This window comes from Heliangelus exortis, chromosome Z (genome assembly GCF_036169615.1).
Source record: "Heliangelus exortis chromosome Z, bHelExo1.hap1, whole genome shotgun sequence".
Taxonomy (NCBI): Eukaryota; Metazoa; Chordata; class Aves; order Apodiformes; family Trochilidae; genus Heliangelus; species Heliangelus exortis.
The window spans coordinates 32,204,087-32,232,069 of record NC_092454.1 but is presented as its reverse complement, the minus strand read 5'-3'; the positions used below and the strand labels follow the sequence as shown (position 1 = coordinate 32,232,069).

Genomic DNA, 27,983 nt, shown 5'->3' with positions numbered 1-27,983 from the left:
GCCGTTATTCAGCATTGGCGGCGGGTGGGTCTGGAGGTGCTGATTGGCCAGGGCTGCGCGGCTGCTCGGGGCTGCGGAGCTCGGTTGGCTGCCCAGTGTCGGCGAAGGGGCAAGGGCAATGGTGCGGCTGTCCGGGGAGAGTTGAGCCGGAGCCGGGTTCGCGTCAGCTCTAGGTCCTCCGTCGAGGTCCTTCAGCCCTACGCACAGGCAACCCCGGGACCGGCATCGCGGAGCTCGGCGATGATGAAGGGGACGGTGGGCAGCCCGGTGGCTGCTGTCATGCAGGAGAGTTTCGGCTGCGCCGTCGCCAACCGCTTCTACCACCTTCTGGACGACGAGTCGGACCCCTTCGACATCCTGCGGGAGGCCGAGCGGCGCCAGCAGCAGCGCAAGAAGCGTGAGGAGGCGGAGGGTGCCGCCGGCAGAGCCGGTCCCAGGACGGGCGGCGGCAAGAAGGAGTCCCAGAAGGATCGCAGGCAGCCCGGGGCGCCGCCGCAAGCCGGTACGTCGACGACGCCTCTTCGGCGGGGGGGTGGCTCGGGAATTTTGGGGACGGCAGGCGGTTTCCCTGAGGGGTGAGTGGGGTTCCGGCTGGCTCCGCTGTTGCGGGCAGACCTGGCCCACAGCGCAGCCGCGGTCTCCGCGCTGATCCCGCCACTGGGTAGCCGTGGGGTGCCTTGCAGTTAGCGGGAGGGGGGGGGAGTATAACTGGGTTTTCTTTATTTTTGTCGCGAATGCCTGCCCGAAAGTTCCCTTGGAGAAACCTGGGCGAGTTCCTGGTGTTCCTGCCCGTGGCAGGGGGCTTGGAAGTAGATCATCTCTAGAGTCCGGTGATGGGGGGGAAACAAATGGCAGCAGGAGCGCTGCTGCAGGTGGCCGTGCTTGGGCATACTCCCGAGGCTCTTCTGGAGTTCTTCCAGCCTACACGGGATGGCTTTGGTAGGGAAACGGGCCTCTGGAGGGGTAAATGAAAACTTTAGAAATAATACTGAGAGGTAAATGAGGAGACCTATCTCTTCCACAACAGCATCTGTGGTTTTCATGCTCTGTTAGTGTCCTTGTTGGTGCATTTCATTGCTGTCACCCTTGACATTTTGCTTTGGTGTTTGATGCTTCCAGGCTTGTTGTCTTGTATTCCGGCACTCAGCTTCTTCAGGATTTTAACGTCTCCTGGGAACCTGTACTTAGTTTGTACTGATGCCCAAACCTTTCAACAAAAACTTATTTTCTGGGTGAGCTCTTTACCACAATGTTCAGGAACAGTCTAGGTTGTTTGTCAGCTGCCAGGATTTGATGCAAATATTTGCTTGGGGGAGCAGGGAAGCCAGTCAGCTTTTATATGAGAACTACTGGCACAGTGCTCTTTGCAGCTGATGGCTTTGGTGGGCTGTAGCTCCTTGCATTTAGAAGTGGTTTTCTGACTGTTCTTGTTCTTACTAATCTGTTGTTGAGCATCAGGTTGCTGGATTCAGTATCTAACGTATCTGAGAGCTGGATGATTATTTCCAGACATTGAGAATCTCTACACAGAAGACTCTGGTTTTACCTTCTTGAGTTGTTTTGAATTCCCATTTTCCTTCAACAGGAAGTGAACATCAGCTGTTATAAAGTTGGTAGGTTCTTCCTGCAGTAAAAGCTTCTGTTACATTTGTAGTAACTGAACTGTGTGCTTTAATACTGCAGAAAAAGGTGTGGCCTTTTATTTGGGGTTATTGCTCCATCAAATTGTTGGCAATGCTACCAGTGCTATTACTTGGAGTTACGGTTTCTCACTGCTCCAATAGCACATTTTTTGACCCTGTGGAACAGAGAAACTATTAATGCCCAATAGCTTTAACGAGCATATGAGTTAACGAGCATCTTTGTAGAGGACTGTCTAAAGAAGTTGTCGCTATCACTTGGGGAAGTTGTATAAAACTTCTCTTTTGAGATTCTAATGCAGTTATTGTGTGCCTTTGTCAGAGATCTTTGTCTGTGAAACCAGTACTCACACTAGTAACAACCTTCTTTTATTTTAAGGGTACTCTGCTCTGATTATCAAATGGAAGATGAAGGAGCCTGTTCAGTGAACAGCAGTGTCTCAAGTTTTAATGAAAAAATTCTTGAATAAGAACTGGTGATTGTCAGTAGCCTAAGGGGAGTGTGGAAGTATGGGAAGAGAAGCATCTCTTACCTCCTACTTGTTTATAGGTATCTTAATCATGCAGGATCTCAGTGTAATTTTGTGGTAACAAACAGTTCCCTATATAAAGCAGACTTTTCTGCTACCTTGATATTAAGATCTATAGTTTCTTATCTAAAAGCATCAGGCATGTGCATCTTGTTTAATTTCCTGGTAATTTAAAATTAAAAAAAGACTTATGGTTTAAAATAGCTTCTGTGAAAGTGAATTAACATTTATCTTAAGAGGAGTTACTTGCTCTGAAAAATGCCATGCTTCCTTCTTTAAAGAAATCCTGGATTTTGTATGTGCTGTATGTTTATGCCTCGAGCTTCTTGTAAAGTATGGGCTGTCAGTATACATAGTGCTCAGGATGCTGAACCAGGGTAGAGAGCTGAGACTTGGTCTTTTCTGGATGTGCTCTCTTAGCACACCTGCTCTGAAGGACAGGTATGACCCTCTGTCTTAGAGCAAGTAAAGACAGTACAGCTGACAAATACAAAGCAAGTGGTGGGTTGAGAGAAAAATCTAGGCTTTTTTTGGAAGAGGAAAGGCAGCTTTTTCTTTGCGCTATACAAAGTTGATTTCTTATACAGTAAAAGATTTGGGGAACTATCAGGTTGATACTTGGGAATGGGTAATCCCTTGGGAAGTCCTTGTACCTGCTCAGTTTGGTGTAAAGTCATCTGATGATAGAACCATTGCTGGAAGAGTACAACCCTGGTTGGAGAAATAAATAATATTGATTAAACTTATTAAATTGTGAAACCAGTGAGTAAACTTTCATAAATAACAAAACAAAACCAACCCTAATTTAGACTGTTGTAGCTAATTACTTGGGTGTTTTACTTGTTGGGGTCACAAAAATTCTTGTTAAATGTTCTGTGATTTTTCTTTTGTTATTGTATTACTTCTTGAGCATAGTAAATCTGAACAAAGTAGTCTTATCTTTAGAAAGCCTTGAAGCAAGCCTAGTCTTTGATCTTGCAGTGTATAAAAAGTTTTACAGTATTCTGATCAACTTCTTTTGGGTTTGTTTTGATTGTAGAGTGGAAGTTTTACTCACAAAGTTCTGTTAGTCACCTTTTTAAAATTTTCTTAATTACAGGCTTTACCAGAGGAGTTTTTCCTCAATTTCAATTTTCTCAATTTTCTTCAAACTTTCCTCAATTTTCTCAGTTATGTTTCCATTTTTTAAATATTCTAAATAATTAATACTTAATATTTAAAAATATTTCTTTAAAGAGAAAATGGACTCCTATTTCATAGCCTACCAAAACCTACATTTTTTACCTTAAGGGTATATTTTTTCAATTTTTCTGGCTGTATTTTTTAATGATTTTTAGACTGTATGCTGAGGATTTGGGTAAGGGCTGTTTGTAAGTATTACAGCTCTTATAATTGCAGCACTTAATGTTAATTCAGTTCATTCTTAGCACAGCGATCAAATTGCATTTGCCAGCTCTTTATTCAAAAGGCCCAGTTGCCGAGCTTGCGTTCTTCACTGCCTCAGGCAAATTAAATTTGTTGATCATGCAGTAATAAGCTCTGTTCTGTTGAGATCTCTAAACCTTTGTTGTTAATACCTCTAAAAGATTTTCTTCTTTCATGTACATTTGATGACTAATGTAACATTTAGATGGAGCTCCTGGATAATACAGGTTATGGTTTTCAAGTGACTACAGCACCGAATGTTTCTAGGGGATTTCCTTTTATACTGACTGCAATTTTAGTATTTAAAAATAATATATTTAACTTAATTTTTTCAGCTGCATAGTCATAAAGATTGTTTGGAGGAAAGCTGCAGTAGGCAACTCTGTAACTGAGTACTGGCACACATGAAAAATAATACTGAAGAAAAGTGTAACTCCATGGTGTCTTTGGTGAACTACATGCAACAGATGAAGAGATGAAGCCTTTTTTTTTTTTTTTTTTTTTTTTTTTTTTTTTTTTTTTTTTTTTTTGTATTTTGAAATACTGTGGTAGTATTTTGCAAATTGCATCACTAGCCATGATTGATTCCCAAAATTAACTTCCTGAAGTTTGGAATTAAAAATCACATCGACACACACAGACTGAGTGTGCAGTCTTAAATCTTCTATGGTCTGAAATGTATCAAAAGAAGTCCTTGAGAGTGTGAAGTGTTTTCCCATTTGCAGTTATGCAGCTTTATTTTAAAGGAATGTAAGTTTTGCCTGTATGGATACTGTGTTGCTGAGATGGTAATGAAGTAGTATCTTCACATACAGCCATAACTAATGATGGAGATCCTTCAATTTCTCCACTTGCACAATTTCTCCACTTGCCCTCATTCCAGACCAACTGAAGCAGCAGTCCTGTTTGGCTTTTCTACTTGATTTATCTCCCCTGAATTCCCATTGAGTTGTTTCTTAAGGTTCAGGTCAGATTTTTATATTTAAAAATGAGTTGTGAAGCTGAAAGCAGAGCACTTGGAATAAGTGGAAAGAGAGATTTAAATTTAGGACCAGTGTTGCTATAAGTTTTGTTTTAACACCTATAAGGCAGCTGAAACATGTCTGAAATTAGAAATTCTAATCACAGTTTAAATTTATTTATATTGTGCATATGTAAATGTGTGGGAAGTTTGTGCTAAAAGAGATCTGAGAGGGATAAATAACTGAAGTTTGCTGGCAGAAGGTTATTTAGCCCATCACAAGATGACTAACTAGGCAATGACTCAAATTGCATCTTGTAAATGAGATATAAAATGACAGAAGAAATTCACTATCAGTAAATGTAAAGCAACATGCATTGAAGAATGAGGATGAAGGTGGGTGAGTTTTCAAACTGCAATTCGACTAGTGCAATTTAGGAAAGAGAACTTGGAATTATTGGAACTGTTAAGAGTAGAACAGCTGGTCTGTCTTTACTTGCCATCTAGAGGAAATGCAGTGTTGGGAATTACTAAGGTAGCAGGAGCAAGGAAAGTAGAAAAGCAATTGTGCTTTTGAAGGGCTCTCACCCTTCCATGTCTTGAAGTGTGTCTGCTCATCTGGTCACCTTAAACATGTTAAAAAGAGAAAAAGCACCCGAAAATGCTAGGATAAAACGTATGGAGTGAACTGGGAGATATTTAAGGTATTTGTTTTGAGAGGAGCTGTCTGAAAGTAGCAAAGGACTAGTATGTAGGAGTGCAGGTGAGTCTTGGAGAAGGGAAAGAATGTTTAGTGTTTTTACTTTACAGAAATAGATAAAATTTCAGACAGTTTTTGTGAAATAGAGTGAGAATCCTCCTTCTGCAGAGTCTATAATTGACCTTTAGCACTCGTTTTACAGAGTGATGATATTTATCAATGCATGTACATACTCAGACAGCAATATGGATACCAACTTAGCAGCCCATCTGTGGATCAGTCCTCCAAAAATCAGCATTTAAAATCTTTGATTCACAAAACCTCTAAGGGTTGCATGCCAGATGGAAAGTATTTCATAATTTTTTTTTTTTCTTCAAATATATGCTGTAAGATTTACAAGTCTTTCATCTGGCTACTATGGTTGCTCTGTCATTCATCCAAACTGAATCAAAACTACACTAAGTTTGCCTTTGCTCTGTTTCTGTTTGTGCTACTTGGGCAAAACAGAAATAATCTATTTGGCACTTCATCCCTGGCTGCATTTATGGAAATGGGATACTGATGGAATTTCCTCACCAGGTTTGAATGACCACTATTTTGGTGAGGTGATTTGATCTCAGGCCCATCGTCATCTGGATTTTGGGCCAGAATACAAGGTTTTGTTTTAGCAGCAGTAACCTCCCTTAGCCTGTGAACTGCATGCCGGCTGTCTCCTACCCCTGCCATGCTGCTTTACATAAGATTTGAGGGAAACAGAGCAAGGTTTCTGCTCTAGTTTATAGTCACTTGTAGCAACTACAATCTTGACTGCTTGCAGTGTTTGTTTAAAGTCAAAGCTTGCCTCACAAAAGAAAAAAAACCAAAAAACCAGTTTTGCTCTTGAAACTAAATGGAAAAAAAAAAAAAACCAAAAACCAAAAAGCTGAGAGTATGATGTCTCAGTGGGAAGCCAGTGAAGAGCCCACAAGACCTAGAAAACTACCTCTTTGCAAGCAACTATCTCTTCCCAGGCAAAAGTTCCATTTTTTGAGGACAGGTATGTGTGGAGAAATTTGGTGAGAGCTAGACAACAACACTTCAGGGTGTTGTTCACTTCAGAGGAAGCTAGATTTTTATGCATTGTTTTAAATCTGGCTGTTAAAATATTGACATCTAGCATCTGGGGAGCCAGGCAAAGCAGAACAATTTTCTGCTTTCCCAGCTGCAAGTTCTGTGATAACACTTTTCTAGAAGGTCTTCCTATCTAAATACTGCAGCATAAACAAAATATTGATAGTAAAGTATTGGTAGGAAAGTGAAAATGGTTAAAGTAAATGAATTCTATGATTTAGAGTTTTAACAATGTCTTGTAAGACTGTGTTTTTTTCTTTAGTATTTACAGATGTCTTTCCACTAATACGTCAGCTGCTGCTTCTGAAAAAAACCCCATATCTGTTGAAATGGTTTAAGCATCAGATTCCTTTTCTGATTCCTTAGTTTAGAAAAGTAGAGCGATAGGTAGCTCAGCTGACAGACTGGACTGCTGTCTAGCCTCCTGGAGAAACTGTGATGGTGAGGGCAATGTCTTCAGCTGAATATGCTTACAGGTGTAACAGCAAGACACAGAAATACCACCTTAAAGAGAAACTGAATTTGGCAACTGGGAAAGAGTGATGTTTGTAACACCAAGTAGATGGTATACAAAACTCTGTATTATTGTTTTTGTTGCTTTGGTTTGATAAGCAAAGATAACCTGCTTAACAAGCACACAAAATTTATGTGTACTTGGAGAGGCAGTTAATGAGCATTCAATAAAGCTACTATGGCAGCACTGCACAAGACTGCTTTGTTGGGCTGTTTTGGACCTTATTTTTCCCCCGAAGGGTAGGTGGCCCTTAGGTAAAAGTGAATCTGAATGAGTCTGCACTGGGGCAGACGAATAGCAGAGGATTAAAACTAATAGCTAATGCTGTCACTGCTTCCAGTTTGTTTTGCTCTTACATGCAGAGTTGAAAGTTATGCTGGTATTTGAACTGATTCACAAGCAGATTGAAAGCTTCTGTCCTCAGGGTGAACTGGTTTATTAGAGAGATGTAGTTGCTGCATATTACGGATGTTTTTATACATGTAATTGTAATATTCTGTCTGTAGTTATTATAGACACCTGTTAGAATCAAAGTAAAATAGTTTTGCACTGAAATTGGAGTAGAGCTGACTGCTTTGTCTATCATAGTCAGTGTTTGTGACATGTAATAGTTTTTTTACTTTTTACTTTTTTTTTTTTTTTTTTACTTTACTAGTTCTGAGGAGCTCTTAGAATCCTAAGGTGAAATTGAGGTTGATACTAAATTATGTATAGAAGTTGGCCTCTGACTATGACTTTCTTTCTAGGTTACTCTAGAGTAACTTACGTTTCTCATAGACAGTGAGAGGCTAAAAGAATGCACTCTTGTATTGTAGTTGCACATTCAGATAAAAAAATGTAACAATGAGGTCACAAATGAGTAGTCAGCTTTTCCACAGGAGGATTCCCATTGGGAATTAACACTTAACACTGTTAACAATTGTAGTTGGTAGTGTACTTTATGTGCCTAGAGCAGACATGTTTTCTAACCATATATACAATTCTTTATTGCATATAATTTTGTTTTATATTAAAGTGTCTCAGTTTGAAAAGCTTACTCAGACACTGATTTCAAAAGCTGTCTATTATCCAGAGATTGTATTGTATTTTTTTAGGATGCAAATATGCTTCCTGTTGTAAAGGCTGAACAACTCCAGTCTTGAAGAGAGAATTACTGGAATATATTATGCCATGTGAATTATAGTTTATAGAAAACAGAATTAGGGTTGGTTCGGTAGCAGAAATAAAACTAACTTCTTTATACAGGTACCACTGTTCTTACTGCATAAGAAAAAGCTGTATATACCACTCTTCTACCTTATTCACTGAGTGGATAGTTTTTTGAAGCTGTTTGTTTATTTTGGGGTTTTTTGAAGGTGACATCACAGACTGCATGCTTGCCACCTAATCTTTAAGCAGTGATCTTCTTGTGCTAACATTTCTATGGAGCTATGAACTAACTTGTATCCTAATATTGTGACACAGAATAGACTTTTTTCGCTCTATGAGCTGGCTACAGAAGCACAGTAGCCAAGACTGCCTCTTGTCTGCTAATCTGAGTTCAGTGACATGCTCAGCATTGCACAGGTGCTTCTTGTGGAAAGAATAGCTCATTTTCTTTGGTCCAAGAGCAGTGTTTCTGTAGTTCCTTTCTTGCTTGACTTAAACCAAAATATTTTTCAGCTTTCAGCCAACAGTATAATTACAGTGGCCTAGCAAGCAATAGGCTTGCTTACTTCTTAAAAACATTGTCCTAAATGGAGCACATAATTTGGAAAAATGGGTAAGGAAGCACATAATGACCTTCAAACTTATTCCAGGCGTGTATGGGTTTAGTGAATAACCTCAGTTTATTCTCTCTCATAATACACAATTTCACTGCGTTCACCCTGTCCAACCTGCTCATCTTTAATCCCAACAGTGACCAAATCCCTAAAAGATTACATACGCTTTATCTTAGAATATGCTTACATTCTATATTCAATTGGTGGTGTTGGAGCCTTTGTACTTACAGCCTCGGTTTCTGCTACTTGAACTCAGTGACATGTAGTGTTAGTGAATGGTCCTTTCCTCTGTAGAGCACTCCTAGAAGAAAGTGACCCTCTTCTCGTTGTTGGAGACCATAGCCAAAGTAGAGATGCAAGTTCAGACTTATAAATTCAACTCATCTGGCAGCATGTTGGCTGACAACCAACAACTAAGGTCTGTTTCTAATGGTCCTTCTCTTTTCCCCATCTTCATTGCTTCTGCAGCATCTTGCAGTTCATATCTTCAATTGAAGCTACTCTCCCTTGTCCTGTAGTACTCTGGCAAGATTTTTTGAGTGAACATGAAAGAGGCAGTTTTTGTTCTCCATTTCTGTTACTTAGTGTAAGCAATATATTTTTTCTTTAGTCTGTCTTTTATGGAAATTTCTAAGTTGTGTTAACATCCACAGTATTTTGCCTGAGGCAGATTCATCAATAAAAAAGGCAAAATAAGTGATATCTTTTAAATCAGGCTGTGTCTGGCAACATCAGCTGCAAGAACTTTTAATATTTTGGTGGACTTTGAATATGAGAGTGTACAACAGAAGATTGTAAAGTATAATCAATTAATTTCATTCAGTAGTTTGAAAGCTGCTGTTTAGTTGTAAGTGAACTGTTAGTAATCTATATATCTGTGTGTGTGTGTGTGTGTGTGTGTGTGTTTGTGTAGGCCAGAAGCAAGCAACAAAGCGTGGAGAAAAGCAAGGATTCAGCAACAGAGGAGCAGAAGTGAAGCAAGACAAAAGTGATTGGAGACCATCATTCAGGGAATACCGTTCCTATGAAATAGAAAGACAAGCAGAATTCACAGTGGAAAGGTATGTACCATGCTGGCAAAAGTAAGGCTGGAAGATCTGGAGGTCTCCAGGAAGATCTGAACAGGGATGGGAAGGCAAAGACAACCTTCTTAAAGCAGATCTAATAGCCAAACATGACTGGAAGACATGATTGTGTTAGTAGCAAGTAGGTTTGTAGCAAGACTACTTAGTTCATGCCAATCTGAACTATAATTTCATCTTCCTTGTGGATTGATTTGGAGCCATTTTGTTACCTGCTAGAAATGTAAAGCAACAGAACAGTGTAAGGATCTGAAAACATAGCCTAGCCTGTAATGTAAATGTTCATTTCTGAGTTTGCATACCACACTTCACAGAACCTCTGGTCTGTGTTCTAAGTTGAATGAATTTTACTCCTGAAACTGAAAATAAACCATGACATACTATTTACAGCTTGGACAGTGAATGCATATGAATTTTGCAGTCTTTATCAGTACTAGAAATTTCCACCTTTTATGCTTGAGAGTTTGGCTGTTCTTATTTTACATTGCAATAGTTGGTATTCAACAAATTCCCTGAAATTTTTAGCAATTGAATATGATTCTGGATTTACACAGTGGAGGTATTATCTGATAAAGTTGCTGAATAATTGACTGTTTTATAGAATTTTTTTTTAATTTCTCTTGCATTTCCAGTGTTATCAGTAAACAGCTGAACTTTCTGCCTGTTATCTGTAATACTTCCTCCTGGGTTCATTTTATGTCCATTTTTAATGACAAAACTAGTACAGCAGTACCATGTGCTGTTTAAGGATGCACTCTAAAAATTGTGCAGTAGCTCTCATACTGATGTATCTCACAGCTGCACAGATACAACCATATGATTTTTGTTTCCTCCTGTTAACTGCTCTGTAGAAACAAAAGTTTGATTAGATTTTTTTTTTTTTTTTTTTCAGACCAATTGAAAGATTAGATGGTGAGAGGCCAATAAGAGGTCGTGGTGGAGGAAGAGGTCCAATGCGAGGTAGAGGAAGAAGTGGTGGAGTAAATAGAAGTTTCAATGGCTTTGACCAAAGAGGAAAACGGGAATTTGAAAGACAAAGTGGGAATTTTAAAATGTAAGTGTTCTGTATGCTGATTCTTTCTTGGTGTAAAATAAATAATAGTCAGCACTGCAGTAGTGTCTCTTAAGTATTCTGTTCCCTTCTTTTTGTATCCAAGTTGGCTGGCAAAAAGTCAATACTGGTTTTAGTTTGAAGTTCTAATGAAAAAAAATCACAGTATTCTGTTTCACTTTCTAGGGGAATGGCAGCAGATGGCAAAAAGGGTGGAGGTGGAGCTCGCAACTGGGGAGCAGTTAAAGATGACGCAAGGTACCATGTACTCATCTGGAATCTTCACTTTCTGTGGCCCACCTCAGATAATAATTTTCTGTTCATCAGTCTCATGTTCATTTTGGGCTTTATAAGCCTTGTCTTCTATATGAGTTTAGTTTTATGGTAATCTGAACTCATCTGCTTCATGTGGATAAGATTAATTTATAGCAAAAGCATGGTGGTGTTTCTTCAATTAAGACTGACAAAATATTTTGGTGGGAGCCAAGGTGTCTTTTAACTGAAATAAGTTATGACTTTGCTCAATAGTAAGGTGAGTGGGACTCTGGCATTGAATGGCATTGCTACAAAATGTCAATTAAAAGATTAAAGCTCTGTAGTGGGCTTAAAGTCCAGTCTCTTTTTCTCAAGTTTTATGTATCACTTCTAAATTGCAGAGCTGTTCACTGTGGCTCTGGATGTAATATTTATCTTACTTTACCACTGAAATACATTTTAAAGTGCACAGGAGGATTAGTAACAGAATGTGATGGCTTATTAATAGTCAGGTAGAAAAAGATTGGGAAAATTCAATTAAATTCAATTAAATTCTGAATTTTTTGTATGGATTTCTGTTCAGATTTGCAAAAAGCTTACTATATGTGTTGGCTTTTGTCCATTTCTTTCAGCTAGCAATGTGCTTCTGTTTCCAGTTTCTTATGTTCTCCTGCACATCTAGAACTCTTTAATTGAATGCTGATAAGGGACAGATAAAAGGCTTTACTTTGAACTTATAACAAGTGTCTTTGTCTACATTCACATTCATTCAAAAAATAGTTTTAAAAATAATGTTGTTTTAAAAAATTGTTATGGATTCAGTCAATCTGATTAAAAGACTGAAAAGCAGCCTTGATGGATAATGATTTTGGATCTTAATATTTTTCTGAAAGGTTTTACTAGTTTCTATGTCTTTTATAATGTTTCATACTAAAAGTAAAAGGTTGATTAGGTACTCTGGCTTTTCAGAACAAAGGATTTAGGTTAGCATAGTTCTGAGTTGATAACACAAAAATAGCTGACCAAAAGAACAAAACTAGCTTCTGTAGGATGTCAGAGAAGGTTGTGTGAAGTACTAGAGATTTAAGATATCTTATATTTATTTCCCCTAGGTTGTTTGGTTTTGGTTTGGTGCTTTTTTTTTGTTTTGGTTTTGGGTTTTGGGTGCACATGGTGGAAGTGACAGTAAATTGGAATTGTCTAAACAATTGTAAATGTCAGTTGCATATCTGTGCCTTAATTGCACCCAATGATGCATCAAAGATAGAAGCTGTTAATTTTAAATATGTATGACTAGTAGAATGAAAGGAAGTATGCTACTGCTCTCATTTAATAGCAAGCCAGTGGCAGTGCTGCAGAAAACGTGAACGTAGAGTATGAATTTTGCCATTTTAATAGCTGAAAAGAAAAAAAATAAAAGGAAAATCCAAACATCAGTGATACACTGTAACCAAGTATTGGTATTATTTAATCTTCATACATTCTTTTCACTTTTTTTGATTAAAAGAACACATAAATTAGGATTTTCTAATGCTGCTTATTTTGTTAGTTGCTCGACTAGTCACTTACTAGATCTACTGTTAGCTAATGATCCTAGAGTTTTTCTCCCCTTATTTTCCCTCTCAAGGAATTCTAGGAAAAAAAAGTGATGTATTGATCTGCAAGTTTGTTTTTTTTTTTCCAGTGCGACAAATTAAGACTGTTTTTTTTTCTGTTTACTGTCTTAGTGCGATGGAACAGACTGCTCCTATGGAAGAGATGGCAGAAACACCTGAGCAGCCAGGGACATCTGAAGGAGAACTTCTGAACAAGTATTGTCTGACTAATATACTTTCTTTCTAAATGCCAAGAACACAAACGACTGTTACTGAGATACATGTACTGTGAGGCTCACTTGAAATGTGAACTGAAGTTTTGCTAATGCAAATATTTAAAAATAGAAAAGCTTTGTCTATATTTGTGATTCGTGAAAAGGCATCCACTAATTCAGACTAAAACTTGGTTTATACAGATGCCATTTGCATTTAGTTGCCCAGTGACGCTTGTGGTCCTAAGAATTAGTGATAATTTTAGGAGGAGCTACTTATTGTCTAACTTTTTAACTTGGCTAGTTTGTAGCAACCAGTCTTTTGATGTTTTTCATGAGGAAAAGGTATTCAATTTGCCTTTGCAATCATAAAAACACAATTTGCCTTTACAATCATAAAAACACAATTGAAATACGTTAAGATAAAATTCTGTAGTTCAGTGTTCATCAATCATTAATACCATGCAGCTATCATCTATTCATGAAGACTCCCTCTAGAACTTGTGAATCTTGCTGGAAATGGTCTTGCCTTGAAGGAGAGAAATAGGGAATCTGCCCCTCATCTTCTGGCTTTCATTCTTACTGGTGTCCAGTGAGAATTTACTTCACAACAAATAAACACTGGCTAAAGAAGAAGTAGCTGGACAATGTTGTCCAAGTAAGAGACTTCAATGAAATAGCATATGGTGAATATCATGTAAGGAGTGAAAGAGGGTCTGTGCAAAATGTCAGCTGTCTCTTCTATAAAGAGAAATCAGCTCTGAAGCCTTTTTTACCTAATGATGAAGCTCCAGTTATTAGTGGATTCAGTTCTTTCCTTAATTATAAATCTGACTAGGCTACAAAATCTGTTTATATGTTCATATACAACTCTATAAGAAATTGAGTCGATATAGCTTTGATTCTTTTAATTTTAAACTATATTTTAGAATGTAACTAGTGAGGTATGTACAGGGGGAAATCTTTCTCTGAAATTTAATGGCTGTGATTTGATTTCCAGATAACCATTTCTAGACTAACTTAAATCAGATGGATACTGTAGATAAACTGCTAAAAATGTACTGTGTTAGCTAAATATGAGAACAGTTATTCAGTTAATTTGGTCAGCTAATGGTACCTTTACTTGTAAAAGACTTGTGTTTGTTTCTGCTCCAATACAAGTTCATTGTAGATGTGTCCTGACATCAGTTCCTTCTGAAGTGCAAGGCATGAGAAACACATGTAGTGGCAAAGGCACCTGACAGAATCTGCCTGTTGTCTTTAATTCCTTTTCCTTTTTCAGAGGTCACTAGGTATTCAGTCAGACTGAGAGTTCTGGAAGATTTTACTCCTCTTCATGTTTTTTAAAAAAAACTTTGTTTAGGAATAGTCCACTGAAGACTGTAAGATTAAAATATACAAAGAACCTATAAATACAAAATTCTGCATCATATAGTCTTTTCAGTGCAGGAAATTCTGTAGTGAAGACTCACAAATCTGTATAACAAAGTAAAAGTTTTACTTTGAGGGTAGTGTCAGCTTGGGAGACTATTTTAAAACAGTAGAGAACACATCATGTGAATAGTGTCTAGGCAATTAGGTATGGTTGTATAGCATACACCTTTAACAAGGTAAAATTATTTTGGTTGTCCTTTTAATACTTACAAGCAAAAGCTGATGGCATATGGTTTTCAGGCTTCAGGATATATTTTAAGGTCTTGTATGCTTAGTTTGCTCTTGCTCTCCAGAGTTCCTGTTAGGCAAGTAACATACAACATCAAAGAGTGTTGCTAGGCTTCTCTTCTGCTTTTGCTGCATTGTCAATATGAGGCTGTGTGGGAGGTGTTCACTTTAGCTGGGATTGTTCTCATTTTGACTTTCAGATACATTAATTTCAAGGTATCCATTTCTACTATTTTATTGCAGTTGTGTACTTGTAGTGAGGGAGAAATGGAAAACCTGGGTTGGTTTCTTCTCATTGTCTTTCCTGTTGTGACTGTTTCCAATTAAAAAAGTATTCCCGGAAAATAGGAAGAATGTCTGCACGGTAATTATAGATTTCTGGTGTGGTGCTGGCTAATTTCAATGAAGCTGTGGAAAGACTTCTTTGGGCTTCTGTAAGTTATGGGATCTTGCCTTCAGAACTGTCTCCACATTGCTGTTTTGGACCTTCCACTTACAAAAAATATTGCAGGACACGAGTTTCTTTAGAAGTTTGTTAATGGGAATCAAGTTATTTTTCCTGTATCTTCAAATTTCAACAATATTTATTACTGCTTATAGTATCCCAAACTCCATGGTAATAGCTGTGGAATTTTTTGCTTCTAAATCTACATATAAAATATGTAAATAGTACAATGACATACAGCTTTCCTCACACTGCATATTGTTGAACTTGTCTTCTTAGGATGAATGATGTAATACCCTTGTTTTGCCTGGTAACTCAAATACATAGATTTTTCTTATTATTCAGCAAGGCATATTTTAATCAATTCCTGTCAAAGCTACTTCCAAAGCTACTCTTTATTCTGCAGGATTTTCTTCCATTTCTTCACACAGGACTTAATTATATTCTGGTGGAGTTTGTATACTCTTCTGGTCATTTAGTAGAAAGCCTTCAAAATTAATTTTCAAGTTTACTGAGCTGTTTACTTCTCTAGATTGTTTTGAATTTTCTGTTTGTTTTGAATTTCTCTTGGTTGCTTTGTCATTTGAGTGGTGGGTGCTAGTTGGCTGTGTTGTTATTTTTGTTGTTTTTTTAACAGTGGCATAAATCTGTACATAGACAGAGATCTTTAGGAGTATTTGGTTTGTTTCTGTTTCTATAGTTAACTTGTTTAGCTGTCACTTGGTATTACCTTTTTTAACCCTGAATTTTGCTATAATTTATGGAAATGCTCCTGTAAATGATGCTTAGTAGGAAAGATTAAGGTAGTTGATTTTGTGATAAAAGCTGAATAAAAATGTTTTATGCAGCTGGATAATATAAAGGATGATTTGAGGACCAGCTGTCATTAAAAATAATGAGCCAAGTAGGTGAGCTGAATGCTCAGATTTCCATTTTTATTTTCATTTGTATTTCTCCTGCATAATTATGTATTCATGTTCAGCAGTTCCTGCAAAAAAGATACACAGAGAAAATAATGCAGTGGGTTATGGTCACCCACTGAAAACACTGAAGCAGTAGTAACAATTACTCCCATGTAATGTTTTGGTACGTATGTGCATTGTGGATTCAGTTTGTTCATGTCCTGAGGCAGTGCTTACGCGTCTGCCAATATTTTGTAAGCATTGTTGTTGGTGTGCCAAGGATCTTATTAACTTGATTAATGAAAATGCACACCAAGCAGTTACTAAAAATTTATACAGTTTGAAGGTAGAAAGTAATGCACAAAGTGCACTTCCATAAAGGCCTTGTGCCCAAAATAATCTGCAATCAAGTCTTTGTCCAAAATGTGATATGCAGGTTCCTGTTGCTGTGCTTCAATGATTGGGGGTGTTTCCACTTGTGAGTCTTGGCATCCTGAAACAATTTTGTATTGTTTCAGCAACTGAAACCATTCCTTGCAATAAAAATCAAACTGCATTTTGGTTTTAACAGACCACATTTTTGCAGTAAAAATTTGCAGTATTTCTTTAGAGTGGGCAAGTGGTTGTTTTTGATAGATGTGTACTTTTCAAAAGAATGCCTGTGACTGTTTTCTGGTGAACTCAATTTGCTGTGTTGTAAGATGTCCTTGTATTGTCTTATGGTGATAGAAATTTAGATCTGAGAGAGGCCTTGCTGACCCAAGGCGTGACGAACCATACCTGTCTAGTTGACTTTAATGTCCTCTATTGGTAAAGGTTTTGTTATCCTTTGGTCTTTCCAATGCTTTGAAAACAGAAAGTACTGTAATTGTTTTTTTCACCTAAGCATCCTGCCTTACCTGCCATCATGGATATGCAATTTTTTTTCTTTTTTAGAGTTGTGTGTCTTTCCTCATCAGCAGCTCTTTCAAGATTTCGCATATAAATCATGTATTTTCGACCTTGTATCTGCCTTACAATACTTTTCTACCTGTTTCCACATAGATGAGGTGACTCTGAGTTGTTCCACCCTTCCAGCAGTGACATATGTTCCAAACAGCACTATTGTTGTCTCTTATAATAGTATGCTGTTGCAGGAAGGTCAAATGATGCTGAAGTTCAGCTTGACTGGATTACCTGCAATACTCTTGTATGGTTGGAAGGGGGCTGGGGGGGAGAGGAAAAGGAGGGAAGGCAGAGCTGGGATCTGTTCTTCAGAATTTCTGCCTTTCTAGTTCTGCATTTTGGTGGCTGATACTTTTGCCTGAGAGTAAGTATTTCTGTTTGTCCTTTCGACTTCTGATGATGCTTGTTTATTTTCAAATCACTTACTTGGTTTCTTTAGCATCTCACGCTACTGGTCATTCATTCAGTATTCTTGATGACTGTGTGCCATAGAAAAAGCAGAAAATTTGTAAAGTACCATACTGTGAAAAAATGCACAGAAATGACCTTAAGCCTTCACTCAAATTCTTGTTTTTCTTTTGCATATTGAAGGACTGATAGCTACTTCTCAAGTACTTGTTTCAGGCAGTTGCCAAGGAGTGAAACACTTCCCCTAAGATGGAAAAACTTAATGGGAGAAGAGAATGAAAGACTTTAAAAAAAAATTCATAGAACCATAGAATTGCTCAGGCTGGAAAAGACCTTCAAGACCATCAAGTCCAACCTCATCCTAACCCTATTACCCTATTTCTGATGGCCCACCACTAAACGATGTCCCCACCCACTACCTCCAGACGATTTTTAAACACATTCAGGGATGGAGACTAACCCACCTCCCTGGGGACCCTGTTCTACTGCTTAATAACCCTTTCTATAGAGAAGTTTCTCCTGATATTCAACCTAAATCTCCCCTGACGCAACTTGAGGCCATTTCTCCCTGTCCTGTCATCTGTCACCAGGGAGTCTCTTACTAGCTCCACTCTCACTACAATTTCCTTTCAGGTTTTTGTAAAGAGTGATAAGGTTTCCCCTTAGCCTCCTTTCCCCAGACTAAACAGCCCCAACACCTCAGTTGCTCCTCATAGGGGATGTTTTCCAAACCCCTCATTAGCTTTGTTGCCCTTCTTTGGATTTTCTCCAACACCTCAATGTCCTTTTTGTATTCAGGTGCCCAAAACTGAACACAGCACTTGAAGTGGGCCCTCACCAGTGCTGAGTACAGGGGCAGGGGCAGGATTACTTTCCTAGACCTGCTAGTCATATAATTTCTGATCTAAGCCAGAATGCCCATGGCCTTCTTGGCCACCTGGGCACATTGCTGGCTCATATTCAGCCAACTGTCAGTCAATAAAACTGAGGTCCTTTTCTGCCAGGCAGCTTTCCAGCAACTCTTCTCCAAGCCTGTAGCATTGCTTGGGGTTGTAACCAAAATGCAGAATCCAACACTTGACCTTATTGAATTTCATACAGTTGGTCTCAGCCCAACAGTCAGTCTGTCCAGCTGACAGACTGTCAAGCCTTTCTACCATCCAGCTGGTTGACACTCCCTCCCAACTTGGTGTCATCTGTGAACTTACTGAGGGTGCATTCAATCCCCTCATCAAGGTCATTAATAAAGATGTTAAACATCACTGAGCTCTGGGGGACACCACTCATGACCAGCCATCATTTGGATTTAACTCCATTGACCACAACTCTTTGGGCCCAGCCATCCAGACAGTGTTTAACCCAGCAGAGTGTATGCCCATCCAAGCCATAGGCAGTCAGGTTTTCCATTAGGATGTTATAGGAGATGGTGTCAAAGGCTCTATTGAAGTCCAGGTAGACTACATCAACAACCTTTTCCTAAGCCACTAATCTACTTCTCGTAGAATGAGATCAGATTTGTCAAGCAGGATCTCCCTTCCATGAACCCATGGTGACTGGGCCTGATTGTCTGGCTGACCTTTAACTGCTCTATGATGGCTCTTGAGATTATTCATTCCATGACCTTCCCTGGCACTGAGATGAGACTGACAGGTCTATCATTACTGGGATCCTCTTTCTGGCCTTTCTTGAAGATGGGTGTCACCAGTGCTGCCAGTCTTCCATTCAATGGAACATCCCTGATTGTCAGGACTTCTAAAAGATGATGGAGAGAGGCTTGGCACCCACATTTGCCAAATCTCTTCACACCGTGTAAACCATTTGCCCCCAGATATACCATTTACTGATTCTATCCTGAGATATTGGCTTGGGAAGAAATTGAAATAATTTATGGAGTCCCCTTTTTGTTAATTTACTTTCTCATCTTTTCTTCCTCTGGGTGTTTGAAACTAATCCTGTTTTTCCAACTCTTATTCCCAAAACTGAAGCTTCAGATAATAAGAAATTAGCTGGGTTCTTGCTCTTGAGAACAACAAATTAAATGTTTGATGAGCAATTGTTTCTTAATGCTATCAACTTCCCTGTAGAAGTGTTGTTTTTAAAATAATAAGGTAATAAAGCAGGTCAGAGGGCAAGCATATAGCACTAGAGTTGCATATTTTTTATTTAGTTTTTCCGGGAAGTGCATTTAAACCTGTTTTCATCCTGGAGCCAAAATTAAGGGCTGCCTTACTGTTCAAGTGTGCTTTTACTCTCCATATGCTGGGTGATTCAGGAAAATACTGTATAATTTTGACTGGCGAGGAATAGAAAGGTTCCCTCCAAGCTCAAGTAGGAAGTGGGAATGGGCCTGTTCATACACAGGCTAGTTCTAAATATACTGAACACTCTCAACAAATGTGTGTGATCTGGCTTCCAGCTAGCATCGAATTAGTTGTTTATTTACATTAGAAAAATCATTGGTAGAAGACTTGGAACTGTGATTGAGTGAGGAAAAACAAGACAGGTTTCTGCACTAGTATAAGGGACCTAATGAAAGGGTTTTCTGAGAAAAATCGGGCTTAGGTAAATCCTTAACCAACTTCAACAGCTATTGTGATGTGTAACAATTTTGTGTGGGAGAAGGCAGAAATGTCTTTTCAAGTGTCTGGGAGAAATCAGTGCAATTTTTCCTGTAGTTCATGGGATTTGACTTGTGTCTGCAACAAACTGTTATGATGATGAAGTGAGCTGTGCTCCCTACGTAAATTGAGGTTTAGTAGAGAATAGCTTTCTGCAAATATCACTAAAAGATACATGTGTACAGTGCCCTAAAAGCTGCTCATCTTATGTAAGTCAGTCTTGTTCACCATTAGAAAAGTGTCAGAAGAGTAGTCAAGCAGTGATGAGTGGAAAAGAATCTTTAGTTTTGCCATATGATTCTTGTCTTATGAATACAGATATAAAGCTTCTGTCTTTACAGTTCAAATACATGCAAAGCAGATTCCAATGTACTCCAGGTGTTTTCCTTGAACATTTTCCTTGAACGTATTATCATTATTTCAGTTTGTGACAACTTAAAATGGGACTAGGAATAATCTGGTTTTGTCAAGTGGTAGTTACTGTCTCCTTGTGTGCAACTACATCTGACGAAAGAAAACAAAGAAACAATTGGTGAAATTGGCAATGGAAATGTTAATAATAATTTAGATCCTGTGGTGTGCTCACTGTGTCTTTTTGATGAGTAGAAGCTTCACTGAATCCATTCCATATTGTTGTCCTGCAATGACATGAATCATTTGGTGCAATTGGGGTGCTTTAAAGCTTCTTTTTATGCTGCTTTTGCTATGGCTGTATTTGCTAGGAGTAGATTAATTATTAAACAGAAGAGCTGAGAATACGCCAGATTGAAAGACATAGTGGTTTTGTCTAGAGTATGAAGGCCATAGGTATATTTTCCAACTTACATTAATGAAAAACTTGCACTTCAGGCTACTGTGGGGACCAAGGGAAATTGAGGATAGTAATTTGGTAAGAAACATTCAAAATATTTTGTTTAGTATCCGTACTTCAGAGACTGGTGTTCTTGTTCATCCTGGTGTGTTAAAAGCTAATGTTTTTTTTACTTTGCAATTATAAATCTTTAGAGTTGCTGAAGGAAAGCCAATGGAAGAAGTAGTTCAAGAAATGACTTTAGATGAGTGGAAAAATCTTCAGCAACAGAATCGTCCAAAGCCTGAATTCAACATCCGGAAGCCAGAATCCACTGTTCCTTCCAAAGCAGTGGTGATTCACAAGTCAAAATACAGTGATGATGTAAGCATTGCCACAGGAATTCTGTAAACTCTGCTTTATGCCCAGGATAAGGAAATGGTCTCTTGTCTTTTTCTAATAGTTTCAAATAATCTGAACAAGCTAGAAATCAGTATTTAAGCTTTGTTACGGTAATCACATATGTGCCCCAAAACTTATTTTAAACTTGCTATCTGTTCAATTTTCTTCTCTCAGATCATCACCCCTATTTTGTATGTAAATACCTAATATACCAAGTTGCTCTACCCTGTGGCTCAGTCTTAGTAATATAAAACCTGTGTCCTTGCTGCTGCCACCTACGCAGATATCTGGTAATGCTGATAGAGCAACTGTGGTTACTTATCTTTACTTTGAACCCTGTTTAGCTTAATTGCCTGCAAAACCAGGGTTTTGATATCCTTTATTTGGGTGCTAAATGTCCTAGTTATCTTCTGTGCTGGATCTCAGCTTTCATTGTGTACTTAGAACACAGAACTTTTGTTCAGATTTTTTTTTTTCTTTTTTTTAGGCTCCTGCTTATTAGAAATAGCTCTGGAGAGCTTGTGCTACAGGATGTGCCTCCCCCCCCCCCCCCCATTTTCCTTAACTTTTAGTCCATATTGCTGTGACTGACACTACTGGGGAGATTTCTAGTTTACTGATATTACTGGGGTGAGAGGGAATGCTTCTTTGGAAGATTCTTGTTTACTTAGTTTTTGAAATGTGGGGGTCACAGAAGTATGTGAATATACTTGTAGTCTACCATGATTTTTATATACTAGAAATTTTGATCCCTAGGGTTTGCATGCACATATGAATACACATTATCCTTTGTGTACTTAAAATATTAACATCAGAACTTGCAGCTTTTTAAGCCTTAATCACTTTAGGTGCTTAATCACACTAGTGCTACCAGACACAAATACAGTTGTGGCCTGCATCCTTTATAGCGTGGCTTTTGGTGGTCACAGCTGCTATTATGTCCTTTTCCTTCTCTGAGGGAGGTGGTGGTAGGGGTGGGAAAGGTATCTTTCACAAGCTATGAAGCAAGTATGTAACAGGGGAAGAGTGCATGCAAGTTTCTCTTCCTTTTAACGAAAAGAAACTTGCAAAGTCTCTTAGCTGACACTATCAAGGGACATAGCCAAAACAGAATAGAAGGTTCAGGAACTGCATAACATGGAAAATTCAAATGCAATTAGACATTGAATAAAGTGGTTCATCACTATGGGATGAGTTGACATATATGCTATTGTTACTAGAGTGCACATTAAGATTATGACACAAAATTGCTTTACATCCACTAGCTACTAGGAATACACTGTGTTAAAACAACAGTAATCTCATAGTAGCAGAAAAAGGGACTAATATATTGGTTAGAAGCCAAATACTGTGTTTACTGTGACCTTTTAACCCTTATTTGAAGGTAATTGTAGGAACAAATAGCTGAAGTCTGATTCTCTCTACTCCTTTGCAAAACTCAGATGATACTTCTGAAAAACTACCTCAGTGTTACAGTGTTGTTGTCTGGACTCTTCTGAGCCAGCAAATAAAAATCCCAGGCACCTGGGACTGTTTCCTATTGCACCACTTCTGTTAAATCCTGTGCAAGTTAAGGCCTGTCTTCTATTCTGGATATCATTTTAATTTATCTGCTGCTTAGTCTGCAATTTAAGTGTGTGTGCGTGTATATGGATCAGGGAGTGGAGAAACTTGTACTTGAAAGATAAAGGCTTTAACCAGATCTTCTTTCTAGTTGCAAAAAGACTTTGAAGATGACTCTCATATCTTTCGAAGACCAGTGAATGACATAACATCTCAGCTGGATATTAATTTTGGGAGTCTTTCTCGCCCTGGCCGTGGTTCAAGAGGAGCACGAGGTGGTCGTGGTCGTGGCAGACAAATTGAGGAGGCAGGACCTCAATCACAAGTGGTGGTAATGTGGTTTTTTTGGTTTTGTTTTTGTTAGCTTGGTTGGATCTTTTTGGTTGTTGGAGAGCATGTGAGGGTTCTGTCTCCTTTTGTGTGGAACGACTAATTGCTGTAGCAACAGACTGTTTCTAGTTCCTGTCTCATAGTACATTGACCTGGTTATTTTGAGTGCCTGACCCATATCATATTACTTAAAATTCAGAGTCACAACTCTTAATACATAAATTGCAAAAGATCTGATTGCTATAGAGGTAATTAGATGAAAGGAGGCAATGGAGCAGTAAGTTTTAGTATAAATTGAGAAGTAATTAAAACATCCAAAAGCTTGTATGCCTTACAAAAAATTTCAGTATGGTACAGTAATAGTACTGTGATTACTGAGAGTTAGATCAGAAAAATCTGGGATCCAACAGATGAAGACAGAATTCTACAGCATCCTATAGGATGACACAAGTGTTTAATATAACTGGTTAAAAAAATCTGCTGGGTTTCGGTTTCTTTTTTTTAAAAAAAACACTCACTGAAAAAAGCCATCATATGATATTCATCATATTTGTCATACTAACTGAAGGTCTGCATTTAATTCTGACTAATATGATTAAAATATGATTGAAACTTACAGAATGGTATGGAAGGGATTTGATGCATTTGTTTTATCTGAATGAAAAACCCTCTTTATAATAATACCAGAGTTTAAAACTACAATCCAGGATGTGCAGTAGCCTTAGAATGTAATAAAAAACAATAACACTGCTTCTAAAAACAGTATTTTGGGTGAGATTGCTTTACTACTTTTTTTCATCATCTCGGTGTTGCAGAACTTATGATCTTTTGGTCCTCCCCAGGAAGTAGACTTGCACTGTGAATGTATTTATAATGCTGATATTATAGGAGTCATAATATCTGAGAGAAAAGTGCTTAGCATTTCTGTGACAGTGATGGATACAAAAGATTTAACTTTGAATAGAAAAACAAACCCTTTCCAAGGTAAAACAAATACACATAGCTGTCAGATGGTTTTGTATTAGTTTATTCATACAGGAATACATAAAATGTATTAATTTTTAAAATCTTCCTTTCTTACTTTATAGGTGCAACTTGTTGCTCCAAATCCTAATGATCCTGAGGATTTTCCAGCTTTAGCTTGAAGCGCTGACCTTGGATGGTAGTATCTTGGTGTAGCTGTGGAGACCAGTTTTATGCTGGTGTGGATAAACAAAGTCTGTTCCTACTGGAAAAGCTGTTTGGGTGTTTGGTGTGGACTGCAGCCTTCTGCTAGTGAGTTGGGTTCTGGAGATAACAGGTGGACTGGTATCCTGTCACAGGTTCCAGTGTCTGCCTCCGTTTGATAAAATTGTGTAAACTCTTACACTACTTCACTATAAGGTTTCAAATGAAGTTCAGGAGTACAGTGTTTAAAAATGTGTATCAAGTTATATCAAGTTCTCCATGTCACCATGGTGAAAAGGAAAATGTACAACATGATCTGCAGTTGAGAATATGTTTCACTCTGCACTTGTAAGCTACTTTTCCCTGTTCCTTTGGATGAAGTATGTGTTTCACATGGTCACAAGCTGCAGTTCTTCAGCATTTGGCAAATAAAAGAAATTGCTCATTGGTTTGGGTTTGAGGTATTATTTTTGCAACTCTGAATAGCAGATTGAAGCTGTTGCTGTATGAATGTAGTCTGAAAACCTAAACAGCAGACCCAACCCAAAACAGTGAGCATCTCTCTAAACAGATGCGATCTTTAAAATAAAGACAGCACAAATGCTTTTGATAGCTACTTATAATTCTTATCAGTAACAAGATATAATTTGCAGCCACTTTGGAGATGTTGAGAATGAAGTAATATAAGAATTTTGAGCTAAAGACTAAATTAAACTGTTAGGGAGTCTTTTAATTTTAACAGGAGTAACTACAAACTAAAATGTTTCATGCCTTACCAAGAAGTCTGTGTGACTTTGGGGATGAGGTGGTGTGTCTTTTCCTTGTAGCTTTAACCCCTTCTTCTCAGAGCCATTCTTTGAGAGAAAGAAGGAAATGGTGCCAGAAATGATGAGGGTAAGAAATAAGAAGACAAACACACTGGACATTTTGGATGTAGCTGTCAGTCACAAACGAGTCTTTAAATGCCTGCTCAACTTGAAGTCGTTCTTTCAATCTGGGAAAGCAGATGAATATAAAACCTTCTGGTTTTTTTCCTGTTCTCTGCCTCACTGTATTTTGTATTACTTCTAAGCATTCTCCTTGAGAGCAAATAGTGAATGAGATTTAAAGAAAAAAAACCAACTGTTTTGCTTCTGAGTAAGCTCTAAGAGTATTCAGGAACTTAAAGTAACTCTTACCTCAGTGGTAAAGGCTTTACACAAGTAGGATATAATCATCCTGGACATACTACTGCCTCTTTTTCTATATGCACCAAACAGGTTGCCTGCAAAGTAGTGGTGTCCAGGGGACTTTTCTTGCATTTTTATATTACTTTCATGACAGTTTACCATAGCATGGGATTTGGGATTCCAGAAAAAGCTCGTTTTAGTGGCTTAGAGATACTCTGACTACTTTTAGTAGAAAGAATGTGCAAACGCAAACAAAGTGTTTGTGTTAGAGGCTCCCATGCTACGGCTTTTTGAACTGGAGGAAATAATGACCCTTTCACCTCATAGTAGTGAGATACTACTTGAAATCATTGCTGCTGCTGCTGCTCTTTTAATTGGTGTTGGTGTGTTTTTGCCAAAAATGTCGATTTCATGGTAGTGGAACAGAAGTGATTTTGTGTATGGCAGTCTTGGAATTTTTTTCTTGTTCTGTCCCTCATGTTTCCTTTATTCCATTGGACAGGAAAAAAATGTGTCTGAAATATTTGTATTTTTTTTGCTTGCAGGGATGAATGAGTGTATAGTTGTGGAGAGATTCCTTTGCAAGGTTTACCTTTATTTTCCATTGTGTTTTGAAGACAGCCTCTTATTTACTAACACGTCTTTTTGCTAAAGAAAGTAGTGAAAAACTTAAAAGGTAACCCTTCCTTTTACTAATAATTTGAAACCTTATTATGCTACTGGGCTGAATCTGGTGTTATACAGTTGGTTTCTTTCTGGCTGTTCTCTAGGAAGGCTGAAAGGATTGTTTTGTCTGGTTCCTGATCCTGAAAAGTTACTGTATACCCCTCTAACTTCTTTCTGTTTTTCAAAACAGAATGACAAATAGGTTATTTGGGAATGCTTTAAAGGACCTGTCAAAGTGTGTCTGTATAATCAGCATCTGCTCATCAGATTAATTAAAAATTCCTGATTTAAAAAAAAAAAAAAAAAAGTGGGCTGGTTTAAGACAGTTTAAAAAAACCCAGAAAACAAATAAACAAAAAAACCCCAATAAACAAATAAAAAACCCACAAAAAAAACCAAACAACCAAACCAAAAAACCCACAACAAACCAAAAAACAACCAACCAAACCACAACCCAAGACTTTGTAAGAATGAGGGTTAGTGTAGTTGTTTGACTCATTAAACCAGAAGTGTCTTAGAGCAGCTAGGTCTGACAATTTCTTTTTACAGTCTGTCAGACTTAACTATGGCTTAGAAGTTTCTCTAGTCAATAACATCTCTCGAGACAAAGGTATTAATTATAAATGGAGATCCAATTCCTTTGCCTAGTTGTGAAGAGAACTTATTGAATCTCAGTCACCTATAGTATTTAAGGTACCAAAATAGCTGTTATGTCTTTTAAGGATGCCTGCTGCTAAGGGTCACTCCTGATTTAGCTTTATTCCTACATGTGAAGCAAAAGGTATCATATGTAAATATATATACAAACACTAGTAAAACATGGCATGTGTCTTTAGAAGACTAAATGTTTCAGATTTTAGTCACGCTACACTTTAGTACTACAAATACTCTGCTGCTAAGATTACTATAGTGCCTAAGAAAAAATAATGCATTGAGTTTTAGATTAATGTAGCATTCTAAGTTCACAAAGAAAGGAATCTGCCTCTTGCCACAGCTGTTATTAATTATGAATAGTAGTGTTGATACTGTGTTGACCACTTGAGTCGTATGTAGTGCTGTGGTATAGGACTGGCAAGAGTGAATTATTATGGAAGTCCCCTTAAAGGAAAGAGGAGAGGGATGCCTGTTCTTAACATGACTAAAATGAATCAGAAATAAAAAGAAATAAAGCCTTTAGTTGATAAATAGGAGTATTATGCAATTCAGCCCATGAGAGGTGAGCTTTCAGCTCTGGTTACACATGTTAAGATGAAAACCGGGGTGGGGTATGCACAGTCTTTGGGCTTAAAAAAAATTTGTAGCCCTAGTACTCCTGTGTCATTAAGATTATTCTAACAATGTCTAAGCTGTCCCTCCCCCCTCTTCAAAGATGTCACAGGCAGATGTGCACATACACACACATACAGAAAGATTTTATACATATAGACATGTATATGCTATGTAGACAGTAATGTCTCACTGGCTCATTGTCACTGGACTCAACTGAATGTGAAACATGATTGTCCTTGAAGATAAAGTACATTTTGGACTCTGAATAGCAGGCATGGAATCAGAGCTTTTCTCTTTCAGTTACATATATTGTAGTGTGTGTACGGACTAGTTTGTGCTTGGAGGGGTGAAACCTTCAGTCTTTGGAAGAAGTAACAACTGTTACACTTAGGCTCTATTATTTAGAATCAATGTGAAATACATTAAATCTTCAGGTTTTATTTGCTTTTTTTAAGATGCGATACAAAAAATGTTGCAGATAGCTGCATCTTTGGAGCAGCTTTCACACTTAATGGCAGCATTATGTTTGAGACCAACTAGCACTTAACAAATTGAATAAAGTTTTTTCTCTCTGTTTGGGTAGCTAATGTGAATATCCAGTGTTCTATTGTCTCTAATGTTTTACTGCTAATTAACAGGACTCAATAAGCTGCTGTCTGCTTTAAGCATAATTAGTTCCTCTGTCTAGATTTATACAGTTGTTACTATGTGAATGAAAGATACTGAGTTTTACATACTGTAATTAAATTAGCAGATTAGGTTTATCAGAAGGTAAAAATAGCAACAACAAGGTATTTGTTACAGATTGA

The 27,983-nt window shown here is 37.9% G+C and overlaps 1 protein-coding gene across 1 annotated transcript; it reads left to right on the top strand.

Moving 5' to 3' along the window:
* Window positions 1-18: 18 nt before the first annotated feature.
* HABP4 (hyaluronan binding protein 4) lies at window positions 19-27,756 on the top strand. The gene is made up of 8 exons (XM_071731072.1): window positions 19-502; window positions 9,557-9,704; window positions 10,618-10,779; window positions 10,963-11,034; window positions 12,759-12,842; window positions 20,824-20,992; window positions 22,725-22,904; window positions 23,992-27,756. Exons 1-8 carry the CDS (start codon window positions 241-243, stop codon window positions 24,046-24,048), a joined length of 1,134 nt encoding a protein of 377 aa, XP_071587173.1. The 5' UTR covers window positions 19-240; the 3' UTR covers window positions 24,049-27,756.
* The last annotated feature ends 227 nt before the right edge of the window (window positions 27,757-27,983 follow it).